At 48.2% G+C, this 15,919-nt stretch overlaps 9 protein-coding genes across 9 annotated transcripts; 6 read left to right on the top strand and 3 right to left on the bottom strand.

Moving 5' to 3' along the window:
* The first annotated feature begins 96 nt into the window (after nt 1–96).
* On the top strand, nt 97–1,299 carry BC939DRAFT_467157 (uncharacterized protein). The gene has a single exon (XM_051557738.1). The coding sequence runs from the start codon at nt 273–275 to the stop codon at nt 1,047–1,049; it is 777 nt and encodes a 258-aa protein (XP_051407093.1). The 5' UTR covers nt 97–272; the 3' UTR covers nt 1,050–1,299.
* Nucleotides 1,300–1,523: 224 nt separating this feature from the next.
* Nucleotides 1,524–3,094, bottom strand: BC939DRAFT_467155 (uncharacterized protein). Its single transcript, XM_051557737.1, has 2 exons — nt 2,970–3,094; nt 1,524–2,864 (listed from the first exon to the last, which is right to left on the bottom strand). The coding sequence occupies exons 1-2, from the start codon at nt 3,020–3,022 to the stop codon at nt 1,547–1,549; spliced, it is 1,371 nt and encodes a 456-aa protein (XP_051407092.1). The 5' UTR covers nt 3,023–3,094; the 3' UTR covers nt 1,524–1,546.
* A 7-nt stretch (nt 3,095–3,101) lies between these two features.
* Nucleotides 3,102–4,953, bottom strand: BC939DRAFT_416548 (aspartic peptidase domain-containing protein). The gene is made up of 3 exons (XM_051553012.1): nt 4,575–4,953; nt 4,333–4,477; nt 3,102–4,239 (listed from the first exon to the last, which is right to left on the bottom strand). The coding sequence occupies exons 1-3, from the start codon at nt 4,655–4,657 to the stop codon at nt 3,229–3,231; spliced, it is 1,239 nt and encodes a 412-aa protein (XP_051407091.1). The 5' UTR covers nt 4,658–4,953; the 3' UTR covers nt 3,102–3,228.
* Nucleotides 4,954–5,308: 355 nt separating this feature from the next.
* BC939DRAFT_467151 (phosphatidic acid phosphatase type 2/haloperoxidase) lies at nt 5,309–7,288 on the bottom strand. Its single transcript, XM_051557736.1, has 3 exons — nt 6,876–7,288; nt 6,609–6,749; nt 5,309–6,134 (listed from the first exon to the last, which is right to left on the bottom strand). The coding sequence occupies exons 1-3, from the start codon at nt 7,077–7,079 to the stop codon at nt 5,403–5,405; spliced, it is 1,077 nt and encodes a 358-aa protein (XP_051407090.1). The 5' UTR covers nt 7,080–7,288; the 3' UTR covers nt 5,309–5,402.
* Nucleotides 7,289–8,907: 1,619 nt separating this feature from the next.
* On the top strand, nt 8,908–11,105 carry BC939DRAFT_467147 (uncharacterized protein). The gene is made up of 8 exons (XM_051557735.1): nt 8,908–9,182; nt 9,268–9,426; nt 9,505–9,889; nt 9,991–10,267; nt 10,369–10,379; nt 10,467–10,488; nt 10,587–10,762; nt 10,854–11,105. Exons 1-8 carry the CDS (start codon nt 9,034–9,036, stop codon nt 11,034–11,036), a joined length of 1,362 nt encoding a protein of 453 aa, XP_051407089.1. The 5' UTR covers nt 8,908–9,033; the 3' UTR covers nt 11,037–11,105.
* A 97-nt stretch (nt 11,106–11,202) lies between these two features.
* Nucleotides 11,203–13,527, top strand: BC939DRAFT_467144 (uncharacterized protein). Its single transcript, XM_051557734.1, has 8 exons — nt 11,203–11,545; nt 11,640–11,795; nt 11,884–12,268; nt 12,354–12,630; nt 12,749–12,759; nt 12,869–12,890; nt 12,993–13,168; nt 13,257–13,527. Exons 1-8 carry the CDS (start codon nt 11,469–11,471, stop codon nt 13,437–13,439), a joined length of 1,287 nt encoding a protein of 428 aa, XP_051407088.1. The 5' UTR covers nt 11,203–11,468; the 3' UTR covers nt 13,440–13,527.
* An 80-nt stretch (nt 13,528–13,607) lies between these two features.
* On the top strand, nt 13,608–14,337 carry BC939DRAFT_19632 (uncharacterized protein). Its single transcript, XM_051550571.1, has 4 exons — nt 13,608–13,636; nt 13,734–13,873; nt 13,973–14,131; nt 14,226–14,337. The coding sequence occupies exons 2-3, from the start codon at nt 13,740–13,742 to the stop codon at nt 14,076–14,078; spliced, it is 240 nt and encodes a 79-aa protein (XP_051407087.1). The 5' UTR covers nt 13,608–13,636; nt 13,734–13,739; the 3' UTR covers nt 14,079–14,131; nt 14,226–14,337.
* BC939DRAFT_19628 (uncharacterized protein) lies at nt 14,056–14,885 on the top strand. Its single transcript, XM_051550570.1, has 2 exons — nt 14,056–14,131; nt 14,226–14,885. The coding sequence occupies exon 2, from the start codon at nt 14,260–14,262 to the stop codon at nt 14,758–14,760; it is 501 nt and encodes a 166-aa protein (XP_051407086.1). The 5' UTR covers nt 14,056–14,131; nt 14,226–14,259; the 3' UTR covers nt 14,761–14,885.
* On the top strand, nt 14,495–15,870 carry BC939DRAFT_19576 (uncharacterized protein). Its single transcript, XM_051550564.1, has 5 exons — nt 14,495–14,963; nt 15,089–15,099; nt 15,191–15,212; nt 15,332–15,507; nt 15,602–15,870. The coding sequence occupies exons 1-5, from the start codon at nt 14,816–14,818 to the stop codon at nt 15,818–15,820; spliced, it is 576 nt and encodes a 191-aa protein (XP_051407085.1). The 5' UTR covers nt 14,495–14,815; the 3' UTR covers nt 15,821–15,870.
* Nucleotides 15,871–15,919: the final 49 nt, after the last annotated feature.

Below are 15,919 nucleotides of genomic sequence, written 5' to 3'. Positions count from 1 at the left end.
TCCGAAATACAAACGACGAGGTTGGAATACGGAGTCTTTGTGTAGACCCCGGGATTGCCAGTACCGCCACTGCTACCCTTATTCACTCTAGCTATGAAAAGGAAAATATCAACCTGAACATCCCCCGCGGCCCACGGGATGATATCGACCGAAGATACCGCAAACAACAGAGCCGTATAAAGATCGATGCGGGGTTAACGGAAATCGAAGATAGGCTCGTGCAACAAAAGCCCGTCGAAGCCAAGTTGGTTGTTGGTGACTCGGACGTTATTATGGAAGGTGATTCAGGGATCACCAGCAGCAGCCAAGATACAATAACGCCGATTACCAAGGCCGTGGAAAAGGCGATACAGGACTACGAGTCTGCTGTCAAGGTCCATCTCGTCAATGTAGCAAAAAAGGCGTCGACTCTCCGATCCTTTTATGGCGGCGCTAGGTTCAAGCAAGACAAGTACGACTATAGAGAGGCCCTGCGGCATGACCTTGATAAGGCTACAACCGCGATCCTACAGATGCGGAAGCATGTCCCCGATCGGCAACTATCAGATAAGGATCTCGCGGATGTGCTCCACCATCTTGATGACGATATCAAGGGTTCCATGGCATTTTTCGATGGATTGCCGAATGTAAAAGAATACGATTGGGCGCCATATCTGCGACTCATGGACGAGGTAAATAAACGACCGGAGATTGAGCGCAAAACGCTCCTAAATTCCAAGTCGTTGACGAGGCGTCGGAAGAAGATCGCCAGATCTCTCTTCGAACGAGGATTTCTGAATTTGAATACTCTGCCGGACGACAAGCGTAATGCCTTTCTGCAGTCGCCACTCGTGATCGGGCTAGGTGATGGTGATTTCCGTGGTTGGAAAGGTCAGAGCCACGGCGGCAGTAAGTTTACCAGGAACTTAATACGACAGGCAAGCATTGAAGACTTTTCTGAGAGAAGCGAGTGGCAATTGAATGATTCTAATATTTTGGCTTCTCCTGGCATTACTAGACTCGGGATCTCGTTAAGGACTTGGCAAGGAACAAGAAGACACCAATGGTGATCGAGTTGGTCAAGATTCCAGAGTTCCGGACGTCGATTTTTTGCTGTTCGTGCCACTTTCGGATGGGAGTCCGGGGCCGGTCGGTAATCTGCGACGAGTGCAAGTGGGAGCGCGACCGGGACCACAACGCTGCCACGAATATGTCCAACGCTGTGTTGCAGTTTCTCCGCAATGGGCAGTGGCCCGCTCCTCTTGACTATGAAAGGGCCAAGCTTGTCGACAAAACAACAACATCAACAATAACGACGCTTTAAATTCATGATTTGAAGCCCATTTTACGGTGCCGTTTATCCCTAGTAAGTTTTTGCCACCAATCAGAACATATAATCGGCAGTCACAAGCTTCTGGCCAATCAGAACGCCGAATTTTTGTCAAATAACGAGGTCCCTCATAGTAAAGGGCCTTGTTGATGAATGCCTACAACTTTTGATCCACTGGTCTTTTCGACATGCGGACAACGCTGCTCTGTCGAGAGAAAATGTTCCAAGTTGTTTATTTTAGCTGTGCATTTTGACCTGCTGTACGCCCTTGGCGATGCGGATTAAATTCTCGAGTTCCTGCCCCTCGATGCACTTCCATTCTTCCTTTGGCTGACCCACATAACCCTGCCACCATATCAATCCCTCAGCACTGTCGGCTGCAAACTCGACCCGCTCGCCCGTAGTCTCATCAATTGGACCATACCATATCTTCTCCACATACACCGCAAGCCGACTATCACGTCCAAACAGAACCACCGTGCTGGACCTCGTACCGTACTCACTGCCCATTGTAATCCTGGGAATGAAGACGCGCTCTCGGAGACCCATCAAGGCGCTCAGAAGCTCCAATCCTTCCTTTGGATAAGGTTTGGTATTAACACGCAGGAGTGTCAACATCTCGACTACTAACCATGCCAATTCCTTGGTGTCATCGTCCAAGGGTTGGCCGTCCACGATGGGCCCCGGTGTTGCTGGAGATGTTGGCTGTGAATCCACTCGGGATTGAGATTGAAACGAGGCATGGCGTCCGGTACCGAACAATGTCAGACTGTCGTTCAAGACTTTCTCCAGAGCCCCCACACCAATTTCGACCTTGGTCCATGGTCGAGAAAAGACAGAGTTGCTCACACCGACAACAGATCCTGGTGAAATCACTCGCTTGTTGCGCGCTGCCGCTTCATTTTCATTCGCAGTGTTCTGTTTCTTCTTGAAGATAGATAGACCGGATCCCTCTCGGTTGCCGCCAACGCATTGCTGGTCTCCAGAATTCTGTACCACCAATAAGTTCAACCCTTCAAATTCATCCTCCCAGCCCACACCCCGCTTCCTGATCCATTGTTCGGCTCGATCCTCAGCTAGAGAGCCATTCTTGGACAGATCCGAGTTCGAGCCAAAGTGCGCAGCCGCCATCGTGATCAAGTACTCGCCACACACTTTGCCTCTCGATAGCTTTGGTCCCCGGGTTTGAGCCATGTATGCCATGGTCTCTCGATAATTGGTCAATGCCACCAAATCGCCGTGGGTTGTAATACCTAGCCAGGTGCCAGGTACATCGTTGGTCAAGAGGGTCATGGTGATCCTTTCTTCTTCTGTGACAGCGTCCATCTCGGTCTCTTTAATGGTGTAGTTTTCTGCCTGCGAAGGCTGAAGATCCTGACCAGAAAGGATGCCGACTGCGGTGTCGTTCGACTGTAAGCCGAAAGATGGTGCCTCTGGAGAACCAGCCAATGATTCTGAGGGCAAGCTGGCTCGCTTAAGAATAGAATTCAGGTCCCAGAACGCAGCACGCGAGGCCTTACGGGCCATGAATTCATCGCGGTTACTTGCGAATGCACTGTTGAAAGCAAGAGGAAGAGATAGATGTTATGCAATGGCTAAAAGAAGGAATGCAAATGGAAGTGTACGGAGCTGAGATAGAAGCAAAAGCAAAGGTCTTTACAACTTGAAGCGAGGGTGGTTGCTGTCGGGCAGCGTCCAGAGTAGAATGCACATGGCGATGAGGAATCGGATGTCAAGTGGAGGTCGAAGCGGAATGGGGAATGAATATGAGTATAGGGAGGATGAGAAGCAGGTGGGAATTCCTTCTCGGCTCAGTTGAATTGGTGGCGTTATTTGACGCGAGGAACCGTGTTGCACTATGTCATGTTGATTGGTCGGCCTGCATGCAAGCATGTACTATAGGAAGAATTATATTGATACTATTGTCTGCGAATGGGCGCAAGGCCGATCGAGAGATGCTCAACGTCGAAGACGCAGTAGTTGTTACGGATAAATACGTCTCCAAAGATCATCACGTCGCCAGGGGTTGCCGTAACGGCGCTGTAGCACCATCCCGCTTTGTTCTTGACCTGCTCCCGTACCAAATCCTTTCTCTGGACCGAAAACCGGCTACCGCCCATCTCAAAATCAAGTGACCCCACCCTGTTCGAGTCGCATGGTAAAACCCATCCCTCCCACGGGTCCGACACAGCCCCAATGGCCTTGTTAATCTTCTTCGCATGTGCAATCGGGAATACCAGCAACGTCGTGCCAGTGTCAATGATCGTGTCTCCGTGGATCGACATATCCATCTGTCTGTCCAGCTTGACCCCGTCCACTTTGATCTGCCAGTACTTGCGGTTCGTGATCGGCAGAAACGTGAGTTCACCTTCAAACCGACTGGTATCGATCGATCCAAATATGAACTCACCGTCTCCACCATTAGGATCCGTCGTGGGTCCATCTCCGTTTCCTAACCACACCCCAAAGACTGGTGCGGGGACCAGCTCATGATTTAGAATACTACTCAACACAGTATTGCTGATCGGTCCCTTGGCCTTGGCCTCTGCTTCCTTTTGATTTTCGATGATTAGCGCCGACAGCGAGGGAAAACCTAGTCCAAAGACACCATCGACCACGTCGTCGAGGAAGCTGCTGGATTCCCGGTCTGCCATGCCAAACAACTGGTTCTCGATCGCGATTTCCGCAAACTCGATCCGGTCCACAGCCAAGTGTCCGCTGACAGTAGATCCGTCGCCATAACCAATCTTCCAGGGTGTCTGGAGCTCAACGATCGTGGACGACAACGATGGGTTAAAGCGCGTATGGCGCGCGCATTTGATGTTGTGACGGTCGCATTTTAATGAAGGGACCCAGAGATCGGAGGAGCCGGTATCCATGTCCAATTTGAACATCTGCGGTGGTGTCCCAATGCCTACGATGCCATAGTACTAAGGAAAGTGCACAAAAATGACAGCAAGTTAAGAAAACGTCAAAATAAAAGTCGATCGATTGCATCAAGCACAGAAATATGGAGTACATACCTCGACATCATTTTCCACATCCGTTACGGGCTGACGACCGAATGCCCGGGGACTGAGCCGGTGATGATGTCCATATTTTTTCAGTGTCTTGAACGCGTGCGCACGGGTGTTCGGACGATGGCGCTCGTTTCTGTGAATCGGGACCCTGCAGTCGATAATATTTATTTGCGGCGAGATGTCAGTTGTTAATTAACTGTAGGAGCCCCTACAAGAGTAGTACTGCGTTCTTTTAAGATACGTACTTGAAAGCACCTGCCTCTGCTACTCCCACTATGCAGCTGATTGAGGCTGTTAGTGTGCACAGAGTTGCCTTAGGTATTTTCATCTCATATAGATCTTTTGCGGGCGTACGACACTGTGAACACAAGGCGCAAAAAACGAGCCAGTTTTTTTCAAGTGTTTTGGCTGCAGGGTTGACAATATGGCCGAACACTGAGTGTTATCCTTAGCGTTGGTGTTACTCGTTCGTTTTGGTATGGGTGAAATAGAGACGCGCCTTGAATGTAGCAAATGGGGGGTCGTTGTGAAAAGAGGACTATGATAACCGAAATGCAGGGCAGAGGATACCGCCGCTGGATACCTTAGATATAAGAGGGGAGGGAAAATAATAATATTGGCAAGAGTAACCAAACCAAAACGAGGGACCCTCGATCAACTCTCGCCTTTTGAACGCGACCCAATTCCCCGGTGGCTATTTGGATATTGGTTGTACGGCTTGGCCAACGGCCAACTTGGCCCTTGGCCTTTTGGTGCCGTGTCGCCCATCATTCGGTCTTATCCTAAACTGGTTTTGATGTCGAATTTCGCCCTTTACCCTCACGAAGCAGACCGTTTGACCTGAAGTAGAAGTCGATGACGGTATCTGCCAAAGTGACTTTCGATGGCGGTTCATACCAACGTCGATCACTCGTGAGTTTGATGTCATTTCTTTTGAAGTAGCAAGGGGATCAACGTTAGTGGCATCAGACACTTTCAAGGTGCCAAGTCGTGACGATCAAAGGGTTTATTTACATGTAATAAATGGCATGAGTTGAAGGTTGGGTATCTTTCCACCAAAAACGCGTGGTTCCTCAAACAGCAACGGAGCGCCCGTCTGTGCCACTGTTCCCATGGTTTTTGTTTGGACCTCGTTGACCATTTCCGGTCGGCATGTTATCATCGGGGTCTCGTCGGAAGAACTGTGAAAATCCTAAGTCCGATCCACCACTCTCTGGTGAATCATGGGCGATAGTATCATCACCATCAAGCAAGCCATTCATATCGTCATCGGCATCTCTATAGCGATTATGACGACTATGAAAAGCTCCTATGAGGTTGCCCACAGGCAAGAGTTCCTCCTGGACTCTTGGCGAGAATGGACGATCGGACTTCACAGAGCCTAGGGAGGGGTAGTACTGGCGGTAGGCAAAGACAGCGAAAACTCCACCGATAAAGGAGCCTGCCGTCACGTCTTCCCAGTGATGTCTGTAGTCCGATACTCTGGAGGTCGCAATCAGCGCAGCCAATATCAATGGCGCTAGAACTACGAGCGACTTGTAAATATGGCCGCGCTCATCAAACAGATGCAGTTTGCCGGCTAAGTACATGGACACGTATCCGAGTCCTCCAAATGAGAAGGATGAGTGGCCAGAGGGGAAAGCTTTAAAACCATCCCGAAGGAGATCCGCCCGCGTGCAGATGCTCGAGTTGGACAGGAGGTTAGGCGGGTCCGTAAGGAGATGCAATGGCGTGCCAGCATAGGTGTTGTCATACAGGGATAGGCATCGGTCGAGAAAGTCTGGCCTCGGTCTACCGACTGTGATCTATGATCATTTGAGCATCCAGAGAATACGAACACGAGGGTGGAGCTTAGCAACTGTGTACGCTTCATTAGCTTTGGTCCTTTGTAATTTTTCCGAGGAGAGAAACAACAGAGAGGGGGGAAAGAGAGAGCGCGAGAGGACCGCAAGAATTGGTGAGATAAGCACAACCGCACAACCGCGATAAGGTAGGCCTGCGGGAGAGATTTGACAACTATTACAACACAGAGGTCTCTCACGAACGAATCTTTCTGGTTCAATTGGTGCAATTGGGCACAACTGCGTGGGAGTAAGGTTACAGTTACTTTCAGATGGACCACACGCCTTCAAGGGGTTTCTGCCCGCGCTCTTTTTTTTTTTTCTTTTTTTTGTTATGGGAATGACAATGCCCGATTGAGCTGCCTGCATGTCCAGATGTCCCACATCTGTATACCAATACGTACAACATAGATGCAAGCATTGTTTCTGCTTTCATACCTTGACACTATCCGTGACAATGAGAACCAAGGCCTGGGTGAGGAACAGGCCCAAGAAGCCATTGTGCAAGTCCGTATAGGACTTCCTCTGAAATACGGCAATTAGAACGATTATACCCAGCGGCAGCAGGAATGCCAGGATCTACATATAAAAAAAGAGCAACTAGATTAGAGGTGCGAAGATTGCAGCGCGAAAGTATGGGAGGTGTAAAAGGTGAGAGAAACATGAAGGTATTTGCAACTGGTCTCGTGCACGTTTCTTTCTTACAAGGAGTAGCCAGTCCGGAATGGTCTCCTGTTTGGCAAAGGGATGCTGAATGGTGATGTCCTTGACCGAGAATTGGCGATGGAATGGCTCGACCTGGTCAATGAGGGAAAATGCCGCGAGCACGAGTAGGACCAGACCCCAGTCCTTGCCGTAGCTCTTGCATAGCTCCCTCGTACGCCTCTCAAGTCGGAGTGCAGAGAACATGCTTTTTTCTTGGTGGAGGGAGGGAAAGAGAAGGGAAGAGGCGGAGAGGGAGATTCCGTTGAAACAGAAAGGAAAGAGACGACAGAGCAGACCAAAAGGGATATCACCGGCAGAAACGGAGGTTGATCGGTGGGAGGCAGCGGTTTTTTCCCCCTGCAACAGGATTGGCTGGGAGAAAAGTACTTGGACCACAGCGGCAGGAGTATCATCCTTTCGCGAATGAATGTTAAAAACGGTATTTTCTGTTCATGAGGACAGATCCGGCTGCCACCCAGAATAGCACAGCCACAATCGCTCATCGAAATGGATACCAGATCTGCGCCACAGTCCTCAATTGCATTATCAGGAAAACCGCGATTATCCACGCTTTGTATCGATTTTACACAATACCCAAGCGGGCCACCCTTTTTTTCCTCAACCAGGGACCACAAACTACTAAAAAAAATGATTCGCTGCCCTTGAAAGAGACGATCAGATCGTGAACCGATCTTCCCATGAAACACACCTCGCGATTCGTACATGTCCGTTCCGCTATTCTAGGAGCTAAAAGTGCGGCGGAACAAATTATTTTATTATCAACCCCATTACTCTGATTCTCTGTAAAAGCATTTATCGACATGTGCATACATTTGTCGATACGTTTTGTACATCCTCTGGCAGCCCAGGAAGTCTATCCTGCATATAAATAATGCGATCCATGAATCCATTTGAGGAATGGACGTGTGTTCATTTAGTAAGTTGATTCTCTAGACATTTGAAGGCGCTAACATTGTCGATACATGGTTTCTCCAGGTTACTGAGAAAGAGCATTTGATATCCCCTGCTTGATCACGTACAACTTCGAATTTACCAAATTGAAACCTAGACCGATCCAGCGGTGGCACCTCTTGTTCCTTCATGCTGCCTAGTTTCTGTTGTAGCTACTATAGCTGAAGCAGCACCTGCTGTGATTGCTCCTTGTTGCTTTACAGCGGCTTCTTCAAAATGACATCTACACTATCGTTGGCTCTACGCCGTATCCTTTGGAATTAAGAATGAACATTATTAGTGCGCAAAGATGGCAACCTCTAGGTATGCAGAGGAGATATATCAGCGATACATACCTAGGAGCGCGGATCTCGACTGCAACTTCATATCAGTACTTCGCTTACTCACTCATTATTCCACATACCCAGATGGCTTTTTTTCTTTCTGGGCCTTCGAGTAAGAGCCTTAAAGAAGATACTGCAATGCCTTCCCGCATCGATCTAGTCTTAAACGCCAAATTCATTACTTTAATCTCTATTTTGTTCATTCCACCTGAGAGGCAACACGCACCATCTTCAAGTCGATCCCTTGTTGGGTAATTTGAAGCAGTCTCTTGCGAGTTGGTAACAGGGATAACCCTTGTCCATCCATTTGAGAGCGAATACTAAACTCTCTCCCCCGGGTTGGTGAGAAACCTCATGTAACAGCATGCTACTGGCTCTTTTCTTTTTTTTTTTTCACTGTAGCAAAATATATACGCCCCTGTTCCTGGACTCTTAATGTATATAAAGCCACGTCAGTTGATCTGTTGCTTGATACCGTTCGATCTATGTTTCTCTTGATGTATCATCAACTACTGGCATAGGCTTCTTACTACCAAACCGGTCGACACTAATCATGTCCGTCAGCAGGTGCGGGATACAGGAGCGGGCATTCTATTGCCTCGACCTGATCTTGTGCGACGGGTAAATATGCACTTCAGAGCCCTCGAAAACGATATGTGTGCAACTTTGTGTCCAACCGATCGACTCTAATGGTCGCATGTGTCTTTGGATGTCTCTCGGTATGCTCTGCCGGTGCCCTTCCAGGGCTTGTGTACTCTGCTACTCATCATCTCATCTGCATTCATCTGCATTCATCTGCATTTCTTGTGTTCATTCATCTTTCTCTCCTCTCCTCTCTTCTGTAACATACCACAAAGATTTTCATGTCAGACCAAAATCCTCCAGCGAAGGCCGTGCCAATAGTCCTGATAGTTGGAGCTGGCCTCGGTGGCCTCTTACTGGCAACACTCCTGGAGCGCATCGATGTGCCCTACCATATTTTTGAACGTGCTACTGAAATGCGCTCTCTAGGGTATGATCTTCAGCTTATTTTTTCGCAGTCGAAGATGTCCAGCTGATTAATTGACACGTACATTCTGGTTGCTACTCCTTTTTAGTGCCGCCATGACTCTCGGAGCTAACATTCTGCCCGTCTTTGAGCAATTGGGACTCCTGGAGGAGATCGAGAGGGTGTCGTTGCCCTGTCCTTGGCTGGAGTTTTACAATGGCAACATGAAGCAGGCTGGTGGCATCGACCTGCGTGGACACAAAACAGTGTAGGTGCAATTGCCCCCTCTCTTGTTTGTATTGATACTCTGCGTACTTAATAACCAGTTCCTCCTTTTGTTGCTCAGTTCAGGATATGACAACCTCCTATTCGCAAGACCAAAGCTCTATGAGCTACTTCGCAAACAAGTACCCGCGGAGAAGATCACTCTGGGCAAAAAAGTCCTTCGCGCCGAGGAAAAAGATAACAAGGTCCATATCCATTGCTCTGACAACACCAGCTATCATGGCGATATCTTAATCGGAGCAGACGGCGCTTACAGCGGCGTGCGACAGAGCCTTTACAAACGACTGGATGAAGCTGGAGTTCTCCCAAAATCAGACTTGGAAAGTCTTTCGATTGCGTATGTTAGCATGGTCGGTGTCGCCACCCCGCCAAACCCTGAAAAGTACCCTCAGCTCAAGGACGACTATTCACACTTTTCACAGGTGCTTGGGAAGGATGCGCGCAGCGTAAGTTCATTTTCGTTGCCATGAATACGCACTTGGTCGTTCCAATATACACACAACATGCTCACATGTACTCAACCTGACCATGCTGGCTGTTAATCCAGTGGGGCGTTTTCAGCGTCGCAGATAACCAAATCTGCTGGGGTCTTAGTACCCAGCTCTCTGAATCCGAAGCCAAGGACCAGCATTTCCGTAACTCTGAGTGGGGCCCGGAATCGAACGAAGGCACGATCAAGGAATTTGAGAACCTGCCTATTCCATGGGGAGGCACGATGGGCGATATCTTTGAGGCTACACCTAAGGAGTTGACTTCGAAAGTCTTTCTCGAGGAGAAGCTATTCAAGACCTGGTATCATTCGCGGACAGTCCTTATTGGCGACGGTAACTACCCATGATGTTGCTGCTTCTAGGCGATTGCCATTTCTAATTCAAGGCCAACTACTAACCAGTTTTTTACGCGTTTATGTACTTTTCTCATGTAGCTTGTCATAAAGTAAATGGCGGGACAGTACGATTTGCATGAATGTACAACAATCACAAACGAATCTTTATTAATGCCCTGCATCGTATCAATCTGTAGATGCTTCCTGGCGCTGGTTTAGGTTCGTACAACTTGTTCTTCCATGAGCCACAGAACCGAGTGTACTCTTGATATACGACCGCTAATAAGACGCCTGTTTTATATGCAATTATTCAACAGGGGCCGTGAATGCCATGCAGGACGCCGTGGTCCTTGCCAACTGCATCTACAACATGAAGGATGCAAGTCCCAAAAGCTTTACAGCCGCATTTCAAGAGTACTACAGGCAGCGCTACGATCGAGCGGATGAACAGCTTCAGCGCAGTGGCGCCATGTCGAAGACAATGGCTGGTCAGGTAAGCGAAGGCAGCCAAACTCTGCTCGTTGGGATAACAATGAACATGAAAGCGAGCGATCTAACGTATCTCATTCTACATCTGCGACTAGACATGGACCGAGCGATTGACGCGCAACATAATTCTTAACTACATTCCAGATTGGATCCAGCAAAAGGGCTTCGCCAAGGCCTTTGAGTATCGACCTCAGATTGCATGGCTGCCTTTGGTCGAGAATCGTGGCACTGGAAAGGTCCTCCCACAGGAGGGAGAAAGGAAAGATTTCGGACAGTAGGCGAAAGCGATCTAATGGGAACCTTTTGGTGTGCGCTACATAGAAAATGATTAAAAGTATTAAAACCGGATCAGGCTGTTCTCTCTCATCCTGTGTCACTGCCCTGGATAATGTCGGATACAGTAAGGCCACGTTGTGGTGCTTTACGCTACAGTGCGGGATAATTATCAATTTTAGCTTGCCGATTGCTATGCTACCTTGCACAATGGTTTTGAGCCCGCGACGGGCAAAAAGGTGTACAATAAACACCACCTCATCTTAGAATCAGATTCCTCAATCTCTCATTTCTGTCTTCATCCCCATTCTTTGCATTACAAAACCCTTGTCGATTAAAAATACGCAAACACGCGAAAAAAAAAAAAGGCCTCAGAGAACTCAGAAGAACGGGCGTTTCCTAATGTGCTAATTGTCGGCGGAGGTATTGGCGGTCTGATGCTAGGGACTCTCTTTGAACGCATCAATGTTCCCTACCATATCTTTGAACGTGCCACGGAGCTGCGTTCGCTTGGGTAAGAAGACATCTATTTGTCACTCTTTTGTTCAAGATGTTCACTTCTTGAGCTGACGAAAGTATATGTCTTGATGCAACTGTAAACTTTCTAGTGCAGCGATGACCCTGGGCGCTAATATTCTGCCCGTCTTCGAGCAACTGGGTTTGCTGGAGGAAATCGAGAAGGTGTCGCTGCCCTGCCCGTCCCTGGATTTTTATGATGCAAATGTCCAAAAATTGGGCTCCATTACTCTCATGGGAAAGGAAGGGTATGGTTATAGCGCGCAACTATTTCTGCATGTACCACTCAATCTTTTGGTTGCAAAGTTCATAAACATTACCTGCGCATGTATTTAGTACCGGATACGAGAATCTTCTGTTTCCGCGACCGCAGCTCTATGAGCTCCTGCGCAAGCAGGTCCCACCCTCTAAAATTACCCTGAACAAGAAAGTCCTTGCTATTGAGGACATAGGGGATCGAGTGGCCATCCGATGCGCTGACGGTACCACCTACGAGGGGGATATCCTCATCGGAGCGGACGGTGCCTATAGTGCAGTTCGCCAGAGTTTGTATAAACAGATGGACGACAAAAACATCCTTCCTAAGGGCGATCTGGAAAGTCTAGCGATTGGTTACGTGAGCATGGTTGGCGTTGCCACTCCTCCCAACCCTGAAAAGTATCCTCAGCTGAAGGACAAGGTCTCTCATTTCTCGCAAGTGCTCGGAGACAGTATGCGCAGTGTAAGAAAATAGTGTTGAACAGTGCTGCGTATTTGTACTGGTTATTGCTGTCGGACATGTCTGATTGTCTGGATCTTTCATACAGTGGACTGTCGTTAGCGTTCCAAACAACCAGATCTGCTGGGGTCTTGGGATCCAGCTCACGGATGCACAGGCACAGGATCAACAGTTTAGAAACTCGGAATGGGGCCCTGAAGCGAATGAAACGATGATCCAGGACTTCCAGGATATGCCCACACCATGGGGCGGCAACATGGGAGAAATCATCAGGGCCACACCTAAGGACTTGATCTCAAAGGTGTTCCTCGAGGAAAAAATCTTCAAAACCTGGTACCATGGCAGGGTAGTTCTCATTGGCGACGGTAAGTTGATAACCAGGGCTAGGTTTAAAATGACTCAAGCATGCGCCAAATCGATTATTAACTGTATTTCTTCTATGCATTCTCAACTGCCATGCGCACTTTTCCTCAACGGCATCAGCCTGTCATAAGGTTAGTAGCTAGAGCATTGTCCCTTCATTTAACTCGCGTTCAATTGCTACGAGGCGCTAACTATTTTTTATCCATCGCCTTGTATTTTATTCGCTCCTCTGTGTTGCAGATGCTCCCTGGCGCAGGTCTAGGTAAGAACATTATCAATTTTCTATCGGCAACTGATAAAAACTACGACGACAAACTGCTGTTAACGGCCTCTTTTTTTTTTTTTTTTTTTTTCTGTGTTGCAGGAGCTGTCAATGCAATGCACGATGCCGTTGTGCTTGCAAACTGCATCTACAACATAACCAATCTAGGCGATAAAGGCATCAAAGCAGCCTTCAAAGAATTTTACAGCCAGCGTTACGACTACTCGTACGACCAATTTAAGAACAGCAGCGCCATGAGCAGAACCATGTTCGGTCAGGTAAAAAAAAAAAAGGAACTACACGCCATTGAAACGCTTTTGCTCATCCACCATTAACTGAAATAACGGCGTTTATCGCACACGATAGACGTGGACGGAACGCCTCCTCCGCAAGATGATTCTCAACTATTTGTCGAACTGGGTTCAGCAACAGAACTTTGCAAAGACGCTGTCGTATCGTCCTCAGATTGCTTGGCTGCCCCTGGCGGAGGACCGAGGCACCATCCGTGTGCTGCCCCAGACTGGAAAGAGGGGAGTTATAGAGAAGTAGCAGCAGCAGTAGACCAAGGTGGTGTAAGACGGAGCAGTTCTCTTTGTCATGGCGAGTTGAGAATAAAGTAAATACATATCATGCAGTCATCCATGCAGGAACACGTTCGGGAACGCGGGTGCAGCGCCCATGCATGTTGGTCCTTTTTGTGTCCACATCGATGCCCATCATCTTTCGCTCTTTGTAGCCTACACCCTGTATCCTCTGAGTGCAGGTTATTCCTCCATCTGCATCTTGTTTTCATTCCTCATCTCATTCTCATTCGGCCTTGTCCTCATTACTTTTTGGCTGTAGTACGATATGTCGACACAAAGACCCCCAACAGTGTCGATTGTTGGCGCCGAACTGGGCGGCCTCATGCTGGGAGCCCTGTTGGAGCGCATCAATATCCCGTATCATATCCTTAAGCGTGCTACCGAAGTGCGGCCGCTGGGGTAAGCAGACGAGCATGAGTGCAATTACACGCATTGCGAGTAGATCGGGCATCGCATTTAAGAGTAGTATCTCCACTAAGTCAGCTCATAAAAAAATAGGTCCGCCATGACACTCGGTGCGTCCATCCTTCCAGTCTCCGAGCAGCTCGGCCTTCTGGAGAAGATCAAGCAAGCCTCACTTCCTTGCTGCTCTCTGGATATTTAAAATGCCGAGCTCAAGAAACTTGGTTCCATTGACGTAAAGGGTCATGAGGAAGTGTAAGTCCATACGCTTCAGTGAGACGCGTTCATTTTTATATAACCTAATCAAATATAGATGCTAGAACGCCCTTCCTTTCTTTCTTATAAACAGCACTGGATATGGGAATTTCATTTTCGCAAGACCCATGCTTTACGACCTTATGAAGAAACAGGTCCCTGCGCATAGGATCACCATGGGCAAGAAAGTTGTCCGGACAGAGGAACAGGACGATCGGGTCATCATTTATTGCTCTGACGACACCAAATACGAGGGCGAGATCCTTGTGGCGCCTACAGTGGCGTGCGTCAGAGTCTTTATCGACAGCTGGAAGAGAAGAAACTTTTACCGATTGCGGATCAGGAAGGATTGTCTGTGGGCTACGTTCTCATGGTCGGCGTCGCGACTCCACCGAATCCGGAAAAGTATCCGCAGTTGCAGGATGACTTTTCGCACTTCTCGAAGGTCCTCGGAGGGGATGGCTCTGGGGCAAGTCATTGAATGGACCGACTGCTTCGACTTTGATACGCTGACTTACAGGTTGGTGCCCTTACTCTTCCTTTTTATAATTATGCTACTAGTGGAGCTCTGTCAGTGTCGCGAACAACCAGATCTGTTGGGGTCTCAGCACCCAGCTCTCCAAGTCTGAGGCCAAGCAGCAGCAATTTCGAAATTCGGAGTGGGGTCCAGAATCGCACGATAGCATGATTAAGAATCTTCAGGATATGCCGCGCCCGTTTGGTGGTACTATGCGCGAGCTTATTGAGGCGAGTCCGAAACACTCGATCTCCAAGATTTTTTTTGAGTTGTTCAAGACTTGGTACCACTCCCGCACCGTTCTCCTAGGCGATGGTAACAATTTGAACTCTTTTCTTTTCTTTTCTTTTATTCTAGTAATATGGAGCGTACCTTACTCGCGGATATATCTCTAACTATTCCTGATATGTGTTGTCCATGCTGCTTGTCACTTATTATAGTCTGCCACAAGGTAATTGCCGACAGACGACATTAACTCTCTTGTTCAAAGACACGGTTTCCTGATCTTATCCTTTTTTCTGCTTCGTTTCAATTTTTTTTAGATGACTCCTGCAGCCGGCCAAGGTTAGGAAGAGAATCTTTCTCGCTATAGGCTTTGCATTGGACACTGGGACTCCATAACTAAGTCTCTTTTTTTTTTTTTTTTTTTTTTTTTTTTTGCATACAACATCTTCATTTGATAGGCGCGGTGAACGCGATGCAGGACGCTGTGGTTCTGGCCAAGTGTATCTTCAGCATGCCTGATTCAAGTTCTGAGAGTATCATCGCTGCGTTCACAGAGTACTTCAGCCAACGCTACCATCGTGCAGAGGCCCAGTTTGCTCGCAGCAATACCATGTCCAAGATCACCTCAGGCCAGGTACGATATGGGATGAAGAGTGCGCGTTATCCCTCAGGAATAAAGACAATGCTGAAGCATCTAAACTAACGAAGGAAACCTTGCTGCGTTATAGACCTGGACAGAGAGATTGATCCGCTATATCATGTTCAACTATATACCAACATGGTTACAGCAGCGAGGATTTGCCAAGACGTTCGAGTATCGACCCCAGGTTGCCTGGCTCCCTTTAGTCGAAAATCGCGGTACGGGTCATATCCTACCCCAGGAAGGGCCAAGGAGCGTTACCCAAGAGCAAACGAGACTCCCTCATGCTGCAGCAAGTGTAGCCTGAAGATGACCATCCTTCACTTCAATAAAGCCGGCACTGCAACCCGTGTTCTTTAAAATACATGTCATGCGCATTAATATATTATTAAAGTGACCAAACAGT

This window comes from Gamsiella multidivaricata (genome assembly GCF_025024155.1).
Source record: "Gamsiella multidivaricata strain RSA 2152 chromosome Unknown BC939scaffold_105, whole genome shotgun sequence".
Taxonomy (NCBI): Eukaryota; Fungi; Mortierellomycota; class Mortierellomycetes; order Mortierellales; family Mortierellaceae; genus Gamsiella; species Gamsiella multidivaricata.
This window is presented reverse-complemented; position numbering and strand designations above follow the sequence as displayed.

Bases quoted from the DNA above. Each gene is read 5' to 3' on its own strand.
- BC939DRAFT_467157 (XM_051557738.1), top strand. From the start codon at position 273: ATGGAAGGTGATTCAGGGATCACCAGCAGCAGCCAAGATACAATAACG.
- BC939DRAFT_467155 (XM_051557737.1), bottom strand. From the start codon at position 3,022: ATGTGCATTCTACTCTGGACGCTGCCCGACAGCAACCACCCTCGCTTC. The intron at 2,865-2,969 runs GTAAAGACCTTT...TGCTTTCAACAG, and splicing joins AACCACCCTCGCTTCAAGTT to TGCATTCGCAAGTAACCGCG.
- BC939DRAFT_416548 (XM_051553012.1), bottom strand. From the start codon at position 4,657: ATGAAAATACCTAAGGCAACTCTGTGCACACTAACAGCCTCAATCAGC. The intron at 4,478-4,574 runs GTACGTATCTTA...TATCGACTGCAG, and splicing joins GCAGAGGCAGGTGCTTTCAA to GGTCCCGATTCACAGAAACG. The intron at 4,240-4,332 runs GTATGTACTCCA...CACTTTCCTTAG, and splicing joins ATGTGGAAAATGATGTCGAG to TACTATGGCATCGTAGGCAT.
- BC939DRAFT_467151 (XM_051557736.1), bottom strand. From the start codon at position 7,079: ATGTTCTCTGCACTCCGACTTGAGAGGCGTACGAGGGAGCTATGCAAG. The intron at 6,750-6,875 runs GTAAGAAAGAAA...TTTTATATGTAG, and splicing joins TTCCGGACTGGCTACTCCTT to ATCCTGGCATTCCTGCTGCC. The intron at 6,135-6,608 runs GTATGAAAGCAG...AAATGATCATAG, and splicing joins TTGTCACGGATAGTGTCAAG to ATCACAGTCGGTAGACCGAG.
- BC939DRAFT_467147 (XM_051557735.1), top strand. From the start codon at position 9,034: ATGTCAGACCAAAATCCTCCAGCGAAGGCCGTGCCAATAGTCCTGATA. The intron at 9,183-9,267 runs GTATGATCTTCA...ACTCCTTTTTAG, and splicing joins ACTGAAATGCGCTCTCTAGG to TGCCGCCATGACTCTCGGAG. The intron at 9,890-9,990 runs GTAAGTTCATTT...CTGTTAATCCAG, and splicing joins TTGGGAAGGATGCGCGCAGC to TGGGGCGTTTTCAGCGTCGC.
- BC939DRAFT_467144 (XM_051557734.1), top strand. From the start codon at position 11,469: ATGCTAGGGACTCTCTTTGAACGCATCAATGTTCCCTACCATATCTTT. The intron at 12,891-12,992 runs GTAAGAACATTA...TCTGTGTTGCAG, and splicing joins GCTCCCTGGCGCAGGTCTAG to GAGCTGTCAATGCAATGCAC. The intron at 13,169-13,256 runs GTAAAAAAAAAA...CGCACACGATAG, and splicing joins GCAGAACCATGTTCGGTCAG to ACGTGGACGGAACGCCTCCT.
- BC939DRAFT_19632 (XM_051550571.1), top strand. From the start codon at position 13,740: ATGTCGACACAAAGACCCCCAACAGTGTCGATTGTTGGCGCCGAACTG. The intron at 13,874-13,972 runs GTAAGCAGACGA...ATAAAAAAATAG, and splicing joins ACCGAAGTGCGGCCGCTGGG to GTCCGCCATGACACTCGGTG.
- BC939DRAFT_19628 (XM_051550570.1), top strand. From the start codon at position 14,260: ATGCTTTACGACCTTATGAAGAAACAGGTCCCTGCGCATAGGATCACC.
- BC939DRAFT_19576 (XM_051550564.1), top strand. From the start codon at position 14,816: ATGATTAAGAATCTTCAGGATATGCCGCGCCCGTTTGGTGGTACTATG. The intron at 15,213-15,331 runs GTTAGGAAGAGA...TTCATTTGATAG, and splicing joins GACTCCTGCAGCCGGCCAAG to GCGCGGTGAACGCGATGCAG. The intron at 15,508-15,601 runs GTACGATATGGG...GCTGCGTTATAG, and splicing joins CCAAGATCACCTCAGGCCAG to ACCTGGACAGAGAGATTGAT.